This window comes from Babylonia areolata, chromosome 5 (assembly GCF_041734735.1).
Source record: "Babylonia areolata isolate BAREFJ2019XMU chromosome 5, ASM4173473v1, whole genome shotgun sequence".
In the NCBI taxonomy this organism is placed as follows: Eukaryota; Metazoa; Mollusca; class Gastropoda; order Neogastropoda; family Buccinidae; genus Babylonia; species Babylonia areolata.
The window spans coordinates 29,214,151-29,235,199 of NC_134880.1; the positions used below are offsets into that span (position 1 = coordinate 29,214,151).

The following is a 21,049-nucleotide window of genomic DNA, read 5'->3' on the forward strand; positions in this document are numbered from 1 at the left end:
TGATGGTTTTATGACCGTCCCTATCTCTGTGTCCATGGAGGTGTCGCTTCTTTCTCAGTGCGACAGCTGTATGTTTTACACACATACACACAAACACTATCACTGGCACATATACACACACTGACACACGCACATATACACACACAAACACAGACATATAAGAAGCCCATACTCAAACTTCAGCATTTATTCGAAGTATAAAATTCGCCATTCCACTAACACAAACACCCAAAACACCCCCAAGTTTCAGTGAACTGAATTGAACACTGAGACTGAGAGATAGAAATACAGAGAGAAGAAGAGAGAGACACACAGACACGAACACAGACGCGGACATTGTTTTATTGCCATTGACAAAACTATCCTTTGGCAAGGGGGACAATGTATGAACGAAAGAATAACGGCGGTTTACATAGAAAATGACACATTGCTAAGAGTAAAAAGAAAATCAATGACAAACAAAAACAACAATAAAAATCATAAGATAAACATATCGTTAAGATTAAAAAGGAAAATAAAAAAACTCGACCATCCAACTTTCTATAAAGTCATTCAGAATTATAAACTGTGGAACTGGCATCAGGGTAACAGTGTTTATTTCGATAACTGTAAGGCTCCCGAAGATAATTTCTTTTTCCGACAATCCCAAGCTAGGGCGATAAATTTCGCTGGTGATCTTATCCTTACTTCATCATCTATCAAAAGCGTTCTGGTAAGGTTCGTGTTCTCACCGTTGAAAATTAAGCATTTCTTTCGAATTTCTTCATAATACTTACACATAAAAAGGAAATGAGTTTCATCTTCAACTGAAGCACCACAGATGGGACAGTGCGGACGTGTCAGCAGAGAACCATTTTTTGTTAGCATTTCAAGGCCTAGAGTTCTAAGTCTGAATCGAACCAGGCTTGTTCAGTGCCATTTATTACTTATTACTTTAATGCATTTTTCTGTCTGAAAAATGTTCTTAAAAGAGAGGAACCAATTGTATTTTTCTGACTTTTCAATGTGGGCATGTCAATCATGTTTGTACGAATTAATTAATCTGTCTTTAAATTCTGCGAGAAGTATTCGATCATTGCCAGCACCCTTGGTTAAAACATTCTTTGCAAAAAAAAAAAACAGCCCAATTTTCTTTCCTAGAATCTAACTGATTTAGCATCATTCCATAAGCTTGTCTGCTTATTCTTGTCAGTGGGAGCTGTATTAATCTAAGCCAGTATCTAATACATTTGATCTTTGTTTTTATATGTAGCGGGTATCGACCAGTTTTACCATATGACATTTTAATGGACGAATGCAGAGGCACCGAAAGGAAGCGTTTAACTGCATATGTATGCATTTTTTCCATTTCTTGATTATCGTACAGTCCCCAGATTTCTGCACCATGTGTTAGAATTGGTTCAATTTGTGAGTCAAATAGTTTCCAGAATATAGAGAAAGCAATACAGTTAAGTTTTTTTTAAGATCTTATAATCTCCGTTACCCCTTCTTTCCTTTTCTACAACTTTCTTTCCTTGCACTTCGAAGACTCAACTTAGTTGTAAACGGAAGACCTAAAATATCTATAAGAATTTGTTACTTTAACCTCACAGTCTCCACAGAACCACTTTTCGTGAAGCCATTCCATTCGTTTTGTCCAGATTTACCGTCAAATCTAACCTGTCTGCCTCGAGCTTTAGTGCATACTTTTGGCTTTGTAGCCCTATAGCAGTGTCTGATATAAGAATAACGTCGTCAGCAAACAATAACAAAAACACTTCAACAGCACCAGGAAGTAACTGTATGCCGTGTCTTCCCTTTTTTGTCACCTCTGTTGCAAGTTCACTGGTGAAAAATGAAAATAGTTGGGGCTCAACAAACAACTTTGTTTAACTCCACGTGGGCATTCAAACAGGTCAGAGTACATACATCTGTTACGTACACATGCAAGCACCGAGTTGTACACACTTCAGTTTAAGCGCCATATTCAGCCAGGTTTGCCATTTATGCCATTTTTGCGTAGTATGTTCTACAACAGATTTCTGTAGACGGAATCAAACGTCTTACGGAAATGTACAAAGCTACATAAATCCTTCCTGTTCTTCGATGATTTTCTCTTCTCTTTCCGCCCACTTCGTTAGTCGTTTGTTTAAAATATTCGTGTATACTTTACCGAGAACACTTGTGAGGGCAACACCTCTGTAATTGTCTGGATTATTAGCTTCTCCCTTTTTGTACTGTGGGACTATAATAGATATGGCCCATTCCAATGGAAAGGCTCCCTCTTGAAATACTCTACTGAATAAAGCTACAAAAAAGTCTACCACTGTTTCATTTGAATGTCACTGTACAATGTGTGAGTAACATTTCAGCCAATATCTTATCGGGCCCCGCACTTTTACCTGTTTTCAAACTCCAAATACTCTCCACAAATTCCCTTCTCGATATTGGGTCATTAAATAATAGTTCTTCAAAGCTATCTGCTTCCAGGTTGTGATCCTCGGTATCCGCAACATCACATCTGTTGAAAAGATTACGGAAATGTTCAAACCACTGACTAAAAGTTATCTCACTATAAATTATAGTTTTTCTATTTAACGTTCTAATTGTTGACCAAAGGTTTTACCTTCATCTTTGTTCCTTTGAACAGTCTTGAGCAGTCTTTTCACAATTCTTTTCTAGTGTTTACATTCATCATCAAACCACTCATTTTGGCCTTTCTTTCTCTTACCAGCCATCTTCACCATACATGCAGCAGCGCTGTACATTGCTTGGAGAGAGAGAGTGGGGACGGAGGGGGGTCGGGTGGGGGGGGGGGGAGACAGATATAGAAGGAGGGAGAGAAGGGGTGTGGATTGTACATCAGAGTAAACACACAATAGTTAACATAAACACAAATAAACATAAAAAGAATGCAATTAAACCACCCGAATCTTAGCATACGTTCCGACACACACACACACACACACACACACACACACACACACACACACACACACACACAGACATTTCGTCAAAAAGTTAAACACTTCGAAAGAATTGAAAATTCAGCTTCACACACACACACACACACACACACACACACACACACACACACATATATATATATATATATAGGGAGAGATAGACAGACAGAAACACAGTTAATGAGTTAGGGAAGAAAGGAGGCAGGGGAAGAATGGGGTGGGCTGAATATCAAATTAACAGTATCATACCATGCATAGAAAAAGTGCTAAAATATCTTTAAAATATACAAGTAGCACACAAGTCTTTCCATACAGTTATCATTGAGAGCACACACACACACACACACACACACACACACACACACACACACACACACATTTATAACATACTGTTCTTTCACTTCACGTTTTTTTGTTGTTGTTGTTTTGTTTTGTTTTTTTGGTTGTTGTTTTTTTTTTTTACCTTCATCTTTCTTCCTTTGAACAGTCGTGAGCAGTCTTTTCACTATTCTTTTCTTTTGTTTAATGATAATCAAAATATCTTGAATGGATACAGAAGATTACATTTTTGAAGTGTCAATGTTTTTCTCGTTTCTCTTTTCGATGAAACATATTACATTAATGCAACCAGTCGGATGATTGCACAGTCAACGATTCTCTCTCTGTGTCTCCGTCGCTGTCTCTCTCTCTCTCTCTCTCTCCGCTTCTTCACAAGCCATTATTTCAGTCGTTCAGGTTGTTTGTGATGAATTCTGAAAGTGGCAGAGAATTATGAAGAACATTAGCACAAGAAATTGCAAAAGCATCCCTGCATACACACATTTGCTTGAACATAGAGCACAAATACGGACACAAAACATGGCGTTCATGCAGATACAGACACACACAGGCACAGACAGAGACAATTCGATTCAATTTTCTCTCTTTCTCTCTCTCTCTCTCGGGGGAACGACGGGTAATGCCGGCAAGGCAGCAGCTCTGTGAATCTGTGCGGGAGTTTTTTTGTGGAGTGTGGAGTTGTGCTGGACTGTTGCAAGAACTTATTGTGAGCAGAGTGTCAGTAAAGGATCAGAGTTAGTAGAGTTGGTGAAACATGGTCGACTTAGTGACTTGGAGGGCAGTTATCGGTGTTTTTTGTGGTCGAGTGCAATCTGGGTCACGTTTGCAAGGAAAGAGGTCACGTCAAAGCGAGCAGGTGAGCGATGACACAAACAGTGCAGCATGTTTCTCATCGACTGATGTTTTCGTCGGTTTTGTTTTCGTTTGCACTGCTGTTGCATTGCTTTGCAGTTTTTGTTGCAATGTTCGGGCATTCGAATCTTTTGGCAATGCATGTCTTATCAGGCACGGGGGTGTGAGGGGAACTATTTCGAGTGCAGAGGAGGGTGTGTTTGTCAGTGGCAGTGTGTGTCATCTCGCTCTGCACGTGCCAGTGCTTCTTTCTGCTTGCTGTGTCCTACACGCCGTGTTGTCACTGCGTAGGTTGTTGCTCAGCGGCGATGTGGAAACAAACCCTGGCCCCAACACTGACGGACAGACAGACCCCAAAGTTGAATCTGACAAAGTGACGAACACAGAGACTGCAGGTGACGAAATGATAAACAAATTGATGCAAGCCCTGCAACAGCGGTTCAGTGAACAGACACTACTGATAAGAAGTGATCTTGGAGAAATAAAGGAGGATCTAGGTCAAGTAAAACAACAAGGCCAAGAAATAAACAGACGATGTGACAGACTGGAAAGAGATCAGAGGTACCTGACAGATGCAGTGACGGACATGACAGCAGATATTCAACAACTGTTTACAGAATCAAATGACGGAAAAGAAGAATTACAACAAATTTCAAATGCGATTAATGAACTGAGACAGGAAGTCGAACAATTAAAATTGGACAGAGACAAATTAGAAGACTTCTCGCGCAGAGACAGTTTGATATTTTATGGGATTCCCCATGCAGGACCAAACGAAATCTTTGACACGTGTGCCAGTACCGTAGTTGACATACTGAACAGCATTGATGGACCGAAACCTTGGACGACTGACGACATTACACGGGCACACCGAACAGGACAAGCACGACAAGGACAGCCACGATCCATGATCGTACGATTTACGAGATGGAGAGACAAGATGACAATCCTTACAAACAGAGACATGCGACAAAGACTGCAGGAAAGAGGGGTGTGAGGGTGGCCAACGACACGACAAAAGCACAAGCACAGGTCGTTGGCAGGGCAAGGAGTGAAGGCAAAAGGGCATATTTCCGCAAAGGTCAGCAGATAGTAGAACCCGGGGTCTTTGATCAGCGATCATATGCGCAGGTTGTTGGGGGTGGAGGTGGTGTTGATCAAGATGCAAGAACTCCAGTGCACTGTGTTCCAGTCGGGAATGAAGTGGGTGTGTCGGTCTCGGCCAATAAACGGGAGGATTCCCCTCACCTTGTCAGTGAGGTGGTGACGTCATCAGCTGACACCTCCAAGCAGAACGGAAAGGACTGTGAGCACATCCCTTCCCTCCACTTCACCTTCTCGCACACGTACAACCCAGGACCAGCGGCAGTGTGACGGCAGCGGTGAGAGTGGACACGGGGACTTCCCTCGTGACGTTGGAACCAGTTCAGCGGGTGAACGACGCGGGTCAGCCAGACGCAGCGGGGTTTCCCGGGCGCTGTGTGTTACACTGACAGTGACACACGTGTAACACGTGGGGGCCAGGTGTCAGGCAGGCAGATGGGGATGCACGCTTACCTGGGGAACCAGCCACGCAAGTCTCCCGTTGGTTCGGCTCGCGGCAGAGGGAGAGGTGGCAGTGGCAGTGACAGGCACCTGCGCTCGAGCGTGACGAGGAAGCCATTGGACAGGCCCGACCATCCAAATCAGGTGGAAGTTCTTGGATTATAATGTAGAAAACTTGTATAGTAAATTAAAGGAAGTTTCTTTTATGAATTATGTAAATAAATTCGATTTTGTTTGCCTCACTGAATGTTTTCTTGATCCTTCATTTGATTTCAGTAATGTGTTTATCAATTACGTTGTTTTATGCACCAGCAAAAAAGTTATCTTTGCAGGGTAGACGTTCAGGAGGAGTGTTAATGTTGGTGAGAAAGAGTCTGACAGAGAGTGTGAAAGAAATAAAGTTGGAATGTGATAATGCTTCAGCTATTAAAGTGGAAAAATCTGTATTTTGTTTAGATAAAAATATTGTTATTGTTGCTTGTTATGTTGTACCTGAAGGAGGTCCTGCATACAATGATAAAATGATTAAGGACGGTGTATTGATATTGGAAGAATCACTGTTGAATCAGTTTGAAAAAGATTATGTATATTTTATGATATTCGGTGATTTGAATGCCAGAACAGGTCATAAACAAGCTGAATCTGAAGAAATGTCAAACATATTGGTGATGTGAAATATAATAGTATGGATGAAGATAACTGTGCACGTTATTCAAAAGACGAAACGGTTAATAATTTTGGTAAAACATTGTTGGACTTGTGTTTCATACTTGATTTGATTATTTTGAATGGTTTCTGTAACGGTGACAAAGATGGCGAATACACGTTTGTGTCACCTAATGGATGTAGTGTGATTGATTATTTTCTTATTCCTAGTGATTGGTTATTAATTTTTGTTTTGATTTGCATGTTGGTGATTATGTGGATTCGTGGCATTTGCCAGTTGAGGTAACATGGAAAAGGGCCCATTGTAACTTCGGTTTACAAACACAAAGAAAGAGTATGAAGAAAAAATTGTATGGTGAGATGAGAATGCTAACATTTATAAAAACGAACTTGATAGTGATGAGTTTCATGACAGTTTGCAGAAGGCTTTTCAATTATTATATGTTAACGTGAATGATAGTTTAAAACAATTTGTCACTGTATTGTATGGAGCTGCTGCATGTACGGTTCGACGAGTGGAGCATGGAAGGAAAAATGTGAATGACTGGTTTGATGATGAATGTGTACGAAAGAAAAAGGAAGTTAAAAGGTTGTTGAAAATATTTCAAAGATGTAAAACAGAAAAGAATAAGCCAGAGAAAAGACAAGAGTATGCTGCAGCAAGAAAAGAATATGTTAAACTAAGAAAAACAAAAGAACGAGAATTTGAAAATAACATTAAAAAAACTAACAGATTCAGTCAGTGACTCTAAGACATTTTGGTCAGTAATAAGATCTATAAATAGAAAAGCTTTTGTGTATAACGACATCTCCATTGTACAATGGCATGACCACTTCTTTAGGGTTTTTAATGATTTCGACAATAATGTAATACAAGAAGAAGAAAATTTATTGGAAACAGAAGATGATCTTGAGCCATTATTTAACAATCCTATATCTAAAGAAGAAGTTGTTGCTAGTATCAGACATCTAAAATTAGGAAAAAGTGCAGGCCCTGACAAAATTGTTGGAGAAATGCTGAGGTGTGCAAATTCTGCTGTGACTGATTTCCTTGTTCACTTATTTAATCAGCTGTTTGAAAATGGTACGTTTCCTTTGGAGTGGGAATTATTATTCCTATCCACAAAAAAGATGATGTTAACAATTACCGTGGAGTATCACTCAAGTATTTTAAGTAAAGTTTATACTCATATCTTAAATAAGAGGCTGACTAAATGGGCTGAAAATTAAGAAAAAATAAGAACAAGCTGGTTTTAGAGCAAACTATAGTACCATAGACCACATATTTACATTATATGCATTAGTACAGAAATATCTGCTATGTAATACGAAACTTTGTTGCTTTTGTGGACTTCAAGAAGGCCTTTGATTCTGTTAATCGAAATGCATTGTGGAATGTATTGCGTAAAAGTGGTGTGAAAGGTAAACTGTACAAGGCTCTTAAAGGTATTTATAATTCTGTACTTGCGTGTGTGCGTGTGAAGTGTATTTATTCTGATTACTTTGAGTGTCCAAATGGAGTGAAACAGGGATGTCTCCTGAGCCTGCAGATGTTTTCCTTTTTTTTTTTCTTTTTCTTTTTTTTTTTTTTTTATAAATGAACTGGCTGTTGAATTATCCAATAGAGGCAGACATGGTATAAAATTAATTCCTGGAGCTATTGAGGTTTTCTTATTACTGTTTGCTGATGATGATGATGTCATTCTTTTATCTGGAACAGTAATAGGTTTGCAAAATCAACTAAACACCTTAGAAGAAGAAGCAGATCGCTTAAGTTTGACAGTGAATTTGGATAAAACTAATGTTATGGTCTTTAGGATGGGTGGACACCTGTCACTACATGAAAGATGGTTCTATAAGAATACAGAAGTTAGAGTGGTGAATTCATACAAATACTTAGGAATGATATTCTCAACTAAATTAAGTCTGAATTATGCATGGGAAGAATCTTGTAGTAAGGGGGAAAAGGGTGTAATCGAAATTTTGAAGACGTTACGAAAGCTCAACTCTTTTGATTGCTGTTTATTTTGGAAATTATTTGATTCACAGATTGAGCCTTTACTTACATATGGAGCAGAAATTTGGGGACTAATTGTAAATAAGCAGACTGAGAAAGTGCACACATATGCAATTAAACGCTTCTTAAATGTACCAATACATTCATCTAATACAGTGTTATACGGAGAAACAGGAAGGTACCCTTTGTATATAACAATTTTTGTAAAGTGCATTAAATACTGGTTGAAACTGTTGAAACTTCCACAAACACGCTTATGCAGACAGGCCTATGATATGATGTATATTCAAATGGATTTAGGGAAAGTGAATTGGGTTTACAGAGTAAGGAAAGTTTTATCAGAACATGGTTTTGGAATTGTGTGGTTATCACAGGGAGCAGGAAACGAGCAGCAATTTATATCAGAATTTAAAGATAGACATTTGTTCGTTTCAATAAAATTGGCACTCCGATATGGAAACAAAAGAAAAATATAGTTGGTTTTTCTCTTTTCAAAACGTATTTCAACCTGAAAAAATTCTAAGTATCATTACAGATAAATGGCACAGAATAAGTTATGCAAGATTTCGATTGAGGACACTTGGTTTCAACGCAAATAAGAAATGGTTTGAACCTGGGACTTCCGTAGAATTATCATGCCCATCATGTGGCTCACAAATTGAAGATGAGGAACATTTTTTGTTTGAGTGTAAAGCTTATGATGAGTTGAGAAAGAAATGTAAATTTTTTTAAATAGGTATAGCCGAAATGCACAACATTGTTTCTGTTTTATCATCTGAGGATGAAATTATAATTAGATCGATTGCAAAATTTATTGCAGAAGCACAAAAAATAAGACAAGGACTTGTTATCCACAGGCAAAATAATGTATTATAAGGTATTATAAGGTAGTTAACCATAGTTGACTGAATGCTGATATGTTCTGGAATGAAAGTAAGGAGTACATGAAATTATGTATGTGAGAGGATAGTCGAATTTTCTTCTTTTTTTTTCTCTCTCTTAGTATTTTCTTTGAAGTGATACAATGTACATATATAATTATGGCGTCAGTGTTACCAAACTTTGTTTGACTGCAGTGGTTAAAATTTACATCATAAAGATTATTGCAGTTTGTTGATGTGAAAATGTTACCCCCTTGTCAAAAGACCTTTGCAGGCAATGACAATAAAACATTTCAAGTTTCATCTCTCTCTCTCTCTCTCTCTCTCTCTCTCTCTCTCTCTCGCTTCAATACCCAGATTGGCAAACGAATGATTTTTGGTTTTATCAACTTGAAAAATGGATGGTCAAGAGTTAGTTCATTTGACTACAAGTGTTTTCTTTTCTATTCGATTTTGACGGTTTTATTATTTTCACCATTATTGTTCTGATTTGAACTCTCGATGTCACCAGAGCTGTGAAGCTAATGGCATTAAATATTTCAGAGTTCAGTGTTTAATGTTCTCTCTCTCTGATATTCCTGACAGCTATGTCGAAATTGAATTCAAATGATTTTTTTTTTTTTTTAATTCTTCACTTTTTTTAAATACTTTTTTTAAAAGGGAAATCAGTGCATGCGTAAAATTTCTGCAAATGAGCAGGATAGTCTCTGCATCCTTGGAAGGCTCTTTCCCGCTTTTTTCCTTTTTTTCTCTCTCTCTTTTCTTTCTTTCTTTTTTTCATTTTGTTTGTTGTTCCTTTTCCTCCCATCATCATTTTTCTCCTTTCTGTTGTCTTTTCTTTCTTTTTCTTTTTTTTTTTTCATCTCTCACCTCTTTACTATTCTGTCTTTTTTCGCTTTTTCCCCTTGTAATCTGTCTTCATACCATTGTCATGCTGAAACATTTTCAAGGCCATGCAACATATAAAATACATACATGGTAGTTTTATGCACAATGTCTGAAAGAGACGAGGTAGACACGATCTACCCCCACCCCCCCTCTCCCTCCTCTCTCTCTCTCTCTCTCTCTGGAGACATTGATCGGCACATCTTACGTACACTGAGTTCGGTTTCAAAGATAAGATACAGATTTTTACACTGACTTACCATAATATCTGAATTTAGAAATGGACAGTTTTTCTATCAACAGAATCGTATTTTCTCGGCATTTCATTATCTGGGATATCCGTTTTCGTTGTACCAAACAACGCTACTTTTTCATTCACGGGGATCAGCGTATTGTAACGGGAGAGAATGAACTGTTTCACATGTTTCCAAAAGTCCGAGAGTTTGGGGTAGAAGTAAAAGGCGTGTTCAATGTAATCAGTTTAGTCTTGACACCAGTTGCATGTGTTTGTGTTTGACACTTGTACTTTGGCTCTATATGTTATTAGTTTAACAAACTACTCAATTTTCATATCAACTTTAAAACTATAAAACTAGAATGAACATAAAAGAAAAATTGAATCGACCGTGTCGAACATTCCTGGCGGGTGTAACTAAACTTGTACATCTATCTAGATCCAGAGAAAACGGCTAAATGTTGCAGTGTGATTGCGGCAATAGCCACGTCTCCTTTACCGCGCCGGACCTAAAAAGAATTTTTAATTGCACTTAAAAAAATTTTTTGAATGCCCAAGATATACCAGAATAATATGATTTAAACGGCGTTCTCACTGCAAATACCGGTATCGATTTATCGCCCTTAAAAAAGCATTAAGCTTAAATATTAAATTTTTGAACGTCACTTAAAGAGCCACGAGTGAGTCTTGAAGGCCTTGCCTCTCTTGTTCCACTGGTTTTTGTCTTAATTGTTCCTTGTGATAAATGTCCGCATTGAAGATACCATTTTTCATAACTGGCCTCAGTGGTGTGTTTGGTACCGTTATGTACACAAAACGGCGGCCACTGAGCCTACTGTTGTTGTTATTGTTATGTCAGGGTTGTTGTTGTTATCATCATCATCATCATCAATTGTTGCTATTGTCATTGTCAACATTAATATTATAATTATCATTATTATTACTCGTTATCATTATTATTATTAATATGGTCAAGACTATATAAGAGACACACACATATAGACACGCAGAGAGGGGGGGGGAGAGAGAGCGAGAGAGAGAGAGAGATGTCAAAAATAAAAGATCGTGTGTTTACCCCCCCCCCCCCCCCCCCCCCCCCCCCCCCCCCCTTTTTTTTTTAAACAAAATTAATAGTACTCTTTCCCATACCAACTATCGCAGTTTATTGCCAAACAACGATTTAATATGTTGCTGAAAATGTCTACACTCTACTATACTGTCCAGCAGTGAAATATACGCTGCCAGCCTCCAGCAAGATGGAGAACCGGCTGCCTCGCGCGGCGGCTTTCCGCAGCTGCTACTCCTTCCCATTCAGCTCAGTGGTCGCTCCCCCAACTGTCGTCGCCTCGATCTCTCGGAGTCATGAGACGATTTTGTGGTTTCGTGCGCAGCACGCACTTGCCGCACTGAAAAAGAATTAACCCATAGTTAAGTATTTGAATAATCAAATCGATATCTATATGTGTTAACCCGATCTGTAATGTGGAAAGAATATCACAAATGGAAGAGGTCAGACTGTACAAAGCTGTTCACCTGAAATGGATACCAGGGTAAAAACAACAGGGCACGTCAGAGGTGCAGTCAAACCTCTCAAAGTGTTTTCCAAGAACACATCAGTGACCCACATCACACACACACACACACACACACACACACACGTAACACGTGCACGCAAATTCGCAGTTGCAACCACAAGACAAGAAAGGGAGGCTGGAAAAGACTTCCAGCAGGACAGTTGCGAGGCTTATGCGTAGGTTTGATAATTGTAAATGGTTCCCGTTTGCGTAGATGCCCGGTTAGCTCAGTCGGTAGAGCATGGGACTCTTAATCCCAGGGTCGTGGGTTCGAGCCCCACATTGGGCGAATTTTTTTTTTCTTTCATACCCAGTTCCCCTCCTTCCGTTTACAGTGTTCCTGCACATTGATGTCAAAATAAAAGGAAATCGTCTGCCCATTAAAAGATGTTCCTTGACTTGCTCAGCAGTAGCCATTTCGACGCTATTCTAATCATCAATCCCATTATTGGTGAATGCCAGAGTGCAAGTTGTATTGCATTTTATTTCCAAGTTTCATAATTTACCCCCAGTTTGTTCATCCAGATCCATTTCCCAGATACTCCTTCTCGAGATTTTGTTTAGGCTATTTAAATGCTTACGCCCAATGTGTGTTTTATAAACTGTTGAAAAAAAAGAAAAAAGAAAAAAAAGCTTGATTGGTCTCTCTCTCTCGGTGGCTGTGACAAAAACAACAACAAAACAACAACCCCCAAACAACAGCAACAACAATAACACAAAAAGCAACAACAACCTGTCCAAGAAAACTGCAAGTATCTGCAGAATCTGGGGCGTGGGAACACTTTCGGTTCAATCACATAAGGGAAGATAATCCATTCAACAATGGTAGGTAACTCCGCATTAACGGGATAAACATACCGCCATTTTCGCATTTCTGAAATGTCGATCCCAAAATTAAAAACTTCATTGTGAGCAAAAATGTTACACGAACTGTTGCTTGCTCTCACAGGGCATTGTGGGGGTGTCTTTCGAGAGACTGGAAATGGAATACAGGTAAATGTCACTGCAGATTCCCAGTAACTTGGTAAAACCTTATCGCGATCGAGCTCTGCACTGAAATTTCCCTTTTCTGATTTAGGTTTCAAGTACGATTGTTCTCAGTCGTAGACAGTAATTATTTTTTGTCTCCCTTCATTATAAAGTCAGGTTAACCTATATCGAGTCCGGTCAGATCGTTTGACATTGGCAGATTGTAATCATAGAAAATATGTTTTGATGAATAAATGAAATGTAAACGAAGCGTCGAACCTTGACCAAAATCGATAACAAACATGAGATCAAAGAAGCGACTATCTTCAACTTCAAGTTCAAAGATTGTTTTTCACAGAAATCACAGAAATGTTTGGCTATAGGCTAAAAGCCTTTTGCCCTCATAATCAGTGTCCATTTATGTGCTTTTGGATCACTTGTTGTGAACAGACCCTTGTTTAAATCTGGCATAGTGTATACAATATTTATCTACAGCGCAATAAAGATTTAACTCTGTGGAAAATACATGGTTCTTAAACTTTTTGTCAATGCGATTTTTGAAGGCGTTTAGTGTTTACCGATGGTGCATTGATGGTGTCATAGGAAAGGTTATTCCACAGACTTATGATACGGTTAGTAAAGAACTTGTGGAACTGGTTAGTTACGAAATTAGTTTTGTTTATTTTGAAGTTGTGCCCTCGCGTAGTTAGCCATAGTAAACAAGGAAGAGGTGGTGCAAGGATCATAAATATTGTGCATGATCTTATATACTTCAATGAGATCACCTCTTAATCGTCTAAACTCTAGGCTAGGCATATTAAAAAGAGCCAGACGCTCCTCATAACTAAGATCGCGAGTACTATTAGTATTACTGGTTATACACTTGGTAAATCTGCGTTGAACTCCTTCAATCATATATATGTGCTTTTTTAAGGTAAGGGCACCATACTGAGCTTCCATATTCAATAATAGGTCTAACCAGAGCTTTGAACAATGGAATCATAATTTCGGGAGATTTATAGTTCTCACAAGAAGACCAGAAATTTGATTTCCCTTTTTCACTATATTATTTATATGTACCTTAAAGCTTAGTTCTGAATCCATCGTGATCCCTAAATCTTTTTCGGCAGTTGTACTATCCATTGTTCGAGTTACCCCCTTTTCCTGTATCGTGTACTGATACTGTGGATTATTCTTTCCAAGGTGCAGAACTTTGCATTTCTCGCTGTTAAATTGCAACAGCCAAGTATTTGTCCATTTAACCAGATTATGTATACACATTTGCAAATGATCTCTATCTTCTATATTTCGGATGGCAGAGTAAGCCTTGGTGTCGTCTGCAAAAAATTTTACTTTACAATCTACCTCACCAGGCATATCATTTATAAAGTATATGAACAAGGTTGGGCCAAGAACACTACCTTGTGGTACACCACTAGTTACCTTAACCTTTGATGATTTACTACTATTTACACTTACAAACTGTGATCTTCCATTTAGAAAGTCTCTGATCCACAATAGTAGCTTGCCTTTTATCCCATAGCCTCCTAGTTTATTTATGAGTCTGTGATGGGGAACTGTATTGAAAGCTTTCCTTAGATCAAGGTACACTGCATCGACTGGTACCTTCTCATCTAGCATGACTAACCAAACTTGTAATGTAACAAGTAGTTGTGTAACACACGAGCGCCCTCTGGTAAATCCAAACTGTTCTCTAGATAACAGATCATGTTTGGTTAAATGTTGGCAGAGAGCGTCTCGAATAAAACCCTCAAAAACTTTACAGACAACTGATGTTAGACTGACTGGACGATAGTTACCCGCAGAATTCTTGTTAACTTTTTTGTACCTAACCTTCTACTACTACTATTACTACTACTGCTACTAAGTTTGAATGTGTGTTCGTATGTTTGCCCGCGTGTGTGTGAGGTGTGTGCATGAGTGTGTCACTGTGTGTACGTGTACACACACACACACACACACGCACGCACGCACGCACGCACAAATACATGCATGTATGTATACATGTATGCATGCATGTGTGTGTCTGTGTGGATTTCGACTGCCATGCACACATATTATGTATGTTTGAATGTATACACGTTTTAAATACATGTATGATGTATGTATCATTGTATGCATTGTGTGTGTGTGTGTGAATACTACCAGTATAGTTTGCTTGTTACATTTTGGTGTATATATATATATATATATATATATGTGTGTGTGTGTGTGTGTGTGTGTGTGTGTTACTTTGATTAATACGTTATGTAAAAATATTTTTAAACACACATGTTTTGTAAAACACCTGCAGCAAATTCTTGGATAGTGTACTGTATAAGTATCCATTATTATTATTAAATTTCATGAAACAAGTGCAGTCATTACTTGTCCATTGTTTATGTTAGTAAACATTGATTATTCAGCACGTGTTTGTTCAGTTATTTTCATAGTTTAACCCACTCTGTTATCAGTTTGCAGACGATAACTCTGGTGAAGCCAGAGATGTATTGAAATTGTGTGTTTGAAAGTTTCAGCATGTCAGTATTATCAGTGGTGTGGTAGTAGATCTGGTAGTACTACTAGAGTAGTACTAGTAGTGCTGCTAGAAGTATTGGCCTATTATTATTGATATTATTGGTCTGTTATAGTCATATTAAATTCATATGTTACTGTTGTTAGTATTACTTTTATTATTATTTTTTTTGGGGGGGTGGGGTGGGGGTGGGGGGGTTATATGCTTCTATAGATCTAACATTATACAATGACCATAATTATTTATTGATTGCTTTTGTTAATTTCAGTTTAACCATTATAATCAAATTGTTCTACATACTTAGTTATAGATTTGGATAGTCACACTCACAGTATTTGAGATATGTACATCACATGCAAACATATACAATGACATATATACATGCATGTGAGCACATCCATCCACACATACAATACACAATCAGAACAGGAAACAATCTCTTTCAAGAAAATTTAAATGGAAAACAATATTCAACAATAACCCAAAACTGACAAAATGTATCAATTTGTCTCCACATATTTTTTTTGGTTTCAGTCGGCATTGTTTATAAAATATATAAAAAGAACATGTATACATAAATTTATGATCAAGTTAATAAATTTTAATGGGATATGATACCATATAACTTCTAAGATGTTTCTTTCATTTGATTACATGATTACTTCCGGGTGGACGTGTGAGAATTGTGCTCCTGTTGTGTAAATTACAACTGTTATAGAGCATAGATTTCGGAAAACTTCAACACAGATGCTGTTGGACGGTGTGTGAATGAGAAAGTGTTTTTCGTTGTGACAGAAGGTTGGTAGATTGTCCACAATTACTGTTTTTACTGATTACTATTGTCAAAGAAGGGAACAAAATATCAACACCACTCAAGAAGATCAACAGATGTTCATTATCATTCTGTGTCTGCTGCACGAGTTTTTCGTAGGCACGTTTGCAGTACGACTTTGCCAAATGTTGCTGAACTCCTCACGTGAGCTGAGCGTGCTCATACACATCTGTTATTTGCAGTGCATGAGCACTCAGTCAGTGAAACAAGCGTCATTGAACACAGGCGCCTGCAGACGTTAAATTTTGTTTACATTCAAAAAGTTATTAAAATAACAGAACTCATGAGTTTTACCAGCATTTTGAGCATTTTAATATATTTTCCCCTGTGCCCTGTGAAAAACGGTCTCCCCCCTCAGCCCATCCCACTCATCAGTATGGAGAGCAGAGGAATTGAGACTGTTGTGGATGTGTTCTGTCGCCCTGCAGCCCACCACCAAGCTGATGACCTCGCACGATACATGCCATTAAGGGCATCAAAAACATCAAGTAAGACTGATGGTCAAGCAACTCCACCACACTTACTGGACTCTGGGCACACTCAAATCAGCAGCGTCATCGCCATCAATGGTCGGCATCAAGACACCAGAATGACTGTGGGCCTATTTAATACACAGTCCGTCGGCTCAAAGTCTAAGCGGACACAGATTGTGGACTTCATCAAGGATGAGAATATGGATGTTTTATTTTTAACAGAGATGTGGCTGAAAACCAGTGGCGATGAAAGCAAATGTGCTGACTTAGTTCCGCCAGGCTACAAGCTGAGGTCCTTCCCTCGTGCAACACGGGGTGGGGGACTTGCTGTCCTCTACCGTGACCATCTCCCCGTCACCGTCACCTCCACCTTCCCCTTCACTCTCACTTCCTGTGAGCTGATTCAGTTCACACTGACAGCACCCCAACACATCCACTTCTTCTGTCTGTACAGACCACCGCCAAACAAGCAGAACAAACTACTGAACTCTACATTTCTGACAGGGCTACCAGACCTGCTCGACTACTGCAACCTCCGACGAGGGAAGTCAGTGGTGGTCGGCGACTTCAATGTGCACTATGACGTGGCCGCCGATCCACTTACCTCCAAGGTGCTGGACATTCTGTCGAGGTTCGACTTCACACAGGGTGTGCAGGAGGCTACCTACTACAGAAGCGGCCACATCCTCGACTGGGTCCTGCACCGAGACGCTGATCAACTCGTCCATTCTTGCCGGGTCAACCACATGGTCTCCTCTGACCGTGCCGCTGTTCTCTGCAGGCTTAAAGTGTCCCGCCCCAAGAGGCAGCCTTTCTACTGCACAGTGCGGGACATCAAGGCCATCGACAGGGACTCCTTCAAGGCTGACGTCCAGGACATGCTGGATGACCTTGGACCCGACCTCTGGATGATGGCCTGCGCGGACTGCTAGACAGACATGCTCCAGCTACAGAGAAGCGTGTGCCTTCAGGCCACACGTCCCCGTGGTACACAGCTGTCAGCGACATCCTGCGTGACGCCAAGAAAGAGCGCTGTCATGCTGAGAGGAAGTGGCGCAAGAGTGGTCTGACAGTGGACAGTCAGACCTTTTTAACAGCGAAACAGTTAGTCACTGATATTGTTCAGAATGCCAAAGAAGAGTACTGGAGCTCAAAGATCAAAGCCAGTACATCTGTCAAAAACTTATTCTTAACCAGTAACCGTCTCCTTGGCAGGAGCAGAGACTTCATCCTGCCAACTGACATTCCTCCAAATGACCTCTCTGATGCTTTCGCTGAGTTTTTCACTACAAAGATAAAGACAATTAGAGATGAGCTTGAAACATTTAGCCAGTCTGTACCCGATCCTTTCTTTGCTGACAAACCCCACTCTTCCTCGTCTTTCAACAGTTTTCGTCCTGTCACAGAGGAAGAAGTCAAGCAAGTCATTATAAAATCTAGCCCCAAAACGTGCACTTGACCCAATCCCCACATCCCTTTTGGTTGAATGTGTTGATGTGCTCCTCCCAGCCTTGACCTCTATCATCAACAACTCTCTTCAGTCAGGCACTTTCCCAGATGTGTACAAAAAAGCCATTGTAACACCACTGCTCAAGAAGCCGACTCTCGATGTAAACACCCTCAAAAACTATCGTCCTGTCAGCAATCTCTCTTTTCTTTCCAATGTCACAGAAAAGATTGTCCTCCTCCAGCTCTCTGAATATCTGCATCACAACAACCTGTTTCCTGTCTCACAGTCTGCCTACCGCCCTTTCCACAGCACTGAAACAGCTCTACTCAAAGTTATGAATGACCTTCTGCTGTCTGTAGATACTGGTAAACTTTCTGTACTCACCCTCTTAGATCTCTCAGTGGCATTCGATACAATCGATCACAACATCCTCGTCAATCGTCTTTCTCATTCATTTGGCGTTTCTGACACAACACTGAAATGGTTTTCATCTTATCTGTCAAATAGAACCCAGACTGTCGTTACTAACAAAAACCTTTCTCAACCTTCTCTTCTGGAATTCGGAGACCCCAGGGATCAGTTTTGGGACCCGTGCTCTTCATTTTGTACACGAAGCCACTTGGTACCATCACAGCTCACCACAACGTCCAAAGCCAATCTTTTGCCAATGACACACAATTATATGACTCATGTACACCTGACCAGATCAATAACACCATTAACAACATTCAAGAATGCATTACTGACATCAAGCATTGGATGACAGTAAATAAACTAAAACAAAATGATGACAAGACTGAAGTCCTCCTGATTCACTCACAGAACAAACCATTACCTGACTCTGCTCCCGCCTCTATGTCTGTTGGTAACACAAACATTCAGTTCTCATCTGCTACAAGAAATCTAGGGGTAACTTTTTCTGACACTCTGTCCATGGAAAAACACGTGTCCAACATCTGTCGCTCTGCTTACCATGAAGTCAGGAAAATCAGTAGCGTTCGCCATCTTCTCACTTCTGATGCAACCAAAACTCTCGTCTGTTCTCTCGTTCTGTCTAAATTTGATTACTGTAACTCCTTACTCTCTGCCATTCCTCAGTACCTCCTAGACAAACTTCAAAAGGTTCAAAATTCAGCAGCATGACTGATATTCAGAGTCAGAAAACACGAACACGTACAGCCACTCCTCCAACAGCTTCACTGGCTCCCAATCTCTGCAAGAATACAACATAAAACATCCACTCTTTGCTTCAACTCTCTCACTGATCCCTACTTTCCTGTCTATCTTTCTGATCTCCTTCATGTCTATACCCCTGCCAGACAACTCCGCTCTTCTTCAGACAATAGAACCTTCACTGTTCCTTGAATCAAAACAAAGACTTATGGCAAGCGATCTTTTCCTCACTTTGCGACAACTGTTTGGAACCAGCTTCCACTCACAACTCGTTACTCTGAAACCCCCTCACAGTTTAAAACTGCCCTGAAGACACACCTGTTCAGACAGTCATACAATGTTGTATCAAATTGAAATGAAATAGGTGTGTGGTTGTGTTGTGTTGTGTGTGTGGGGGGGGTGGGGGAGGGGGAGCGGGGGGGACGAGGGGGGAGAGGTGGTGGCGGGTGTTTGCACGCCCACACGCGCGAGCTTGTGTCTGTGTGTTGCGGGTGTGCGGGTGGGTGAGTTGGTACATGTGTGTGTGTGTGTGTTGTGTGTTTTCTAATGTATAAATATGTATGTGAGAGCTTGTTTTGTTTTTTTTTTGTTTTTTTTAAACACAAACTGTTTTATGAAGTAATGTTGTAGTTTGTTTACTCAGTTGTCCATCGGTTGTGCTTTTGTTGTTGTTGATGATTTGTTTGTGTGTGTGTGTGTGTGTGTGCTAGTGTATGTGGGCGGGATGGAGGTGTGAGTGTTTTTGTTTTTTTTTTGTTTGTTTTTTTTACAATATGTACATTTTTACATTTTCAGGTTTAATTTCTTAAATGTAATGATGTACATACGTTTTTACTAGAAATGTTTGATGAATATTGCTTTATCATGTGATGTTCTAGCCTGTGTGTTTCAATTGTTTGTCATTCGTGTGTGTGTGTGTCTGAACATTTGTTTCATCTTTCTAGTTTGGATCTGTGTGTGTAATGTGGGGTGTTTCTTCAGGGAAATGCTGAGCAGGAACTTTTATTTTATTTTATTATATATATATGTGTGTGTGTGTGTGTGTGTATGTGTGTATATATATATATATATATATATATATATATTTTTTTTTTTTAATTTTTTTTTTTTTTATGTAATGTCGTAGTAGTTTGCATATTCGATTGTTGATCTGTGTTCGTGTGTGTACTGTGCCTGTAGGTGCGTGTATGTGTGTGTCACCGAGTGAGCGCGTGAGTAATGTGTTTGGGTATGCGGCTTGTGTTCGTTGGTGCATTGTGCATGCGTGCGCGCGCGCGTGTGTGCGTGTATGTGTGTGTGTGTCTGCGCACGTTGTGTGTTTTGTGTGTTTGTATGTATGTATGTACCTACGTATATATGCATGCGTATACGTGCTTGTGTTCTTTCAATTTCAATTGTCTTTTTTTTTCTTTTTTTTTTTAATACCTGTTGCATTTCTTGATTTAATCAACTGACATGACCTATTTTAATTGTTCTCTCTCGCCTATGCTTCAAATTATATGCATATGTTTGTGTGGGGATGTTTGAGTGAATGTTTTTAGTGCTATTGTAAAGTGCATAGAGCTTCAAGAATATGCGCTATAGCAAGAAGTCTTAATAAATAATAAATAAATAAATAAATAAGTCTATAACTTCTATAAGTAGCTGTGAAAAAACAGCAAAACAAAAGCAACAACA

General features: G+C 39.5%; 1 protein-coding gene and 1 non-coding gene across 2 annotated transcripts in view; both read left to right on the plus strand.

Annotated features, from left to right (window-relative positions):
* Positions 1-12,155: 12,155 nt before the first annotated feature.
* Positions 12,156-12,228, plus strand: Trnak-cuu (transfer RNA lysine (anticodon CUU)). The gene has a single exon. It is a non-coding gene; the product is annotated as a tRNA-Lys (tRNA).
* A 565-nt stretch (positions 12,229-12,793) lies between these two features.
* LOC143282444 (gamma-tubulin complex component 4-like) overlaps positions 12,794-21,049 on the plus strand; it is a 43,139-nt gene continuing 34,883 nt past the window's right edge. Inside the window, exon 1 of the mRNA XM_076588086.1 lies at positions 12,794-12,932. Within this exon, the coding sequence (XP_076444201.1) occupies positions 12,858-12,932 (75 nt within the window). The 5' untranslated portion in view covers positions 12,794-12,857. The remainder of the gene's footprint in view (positions 12,933-21,049) is intronic.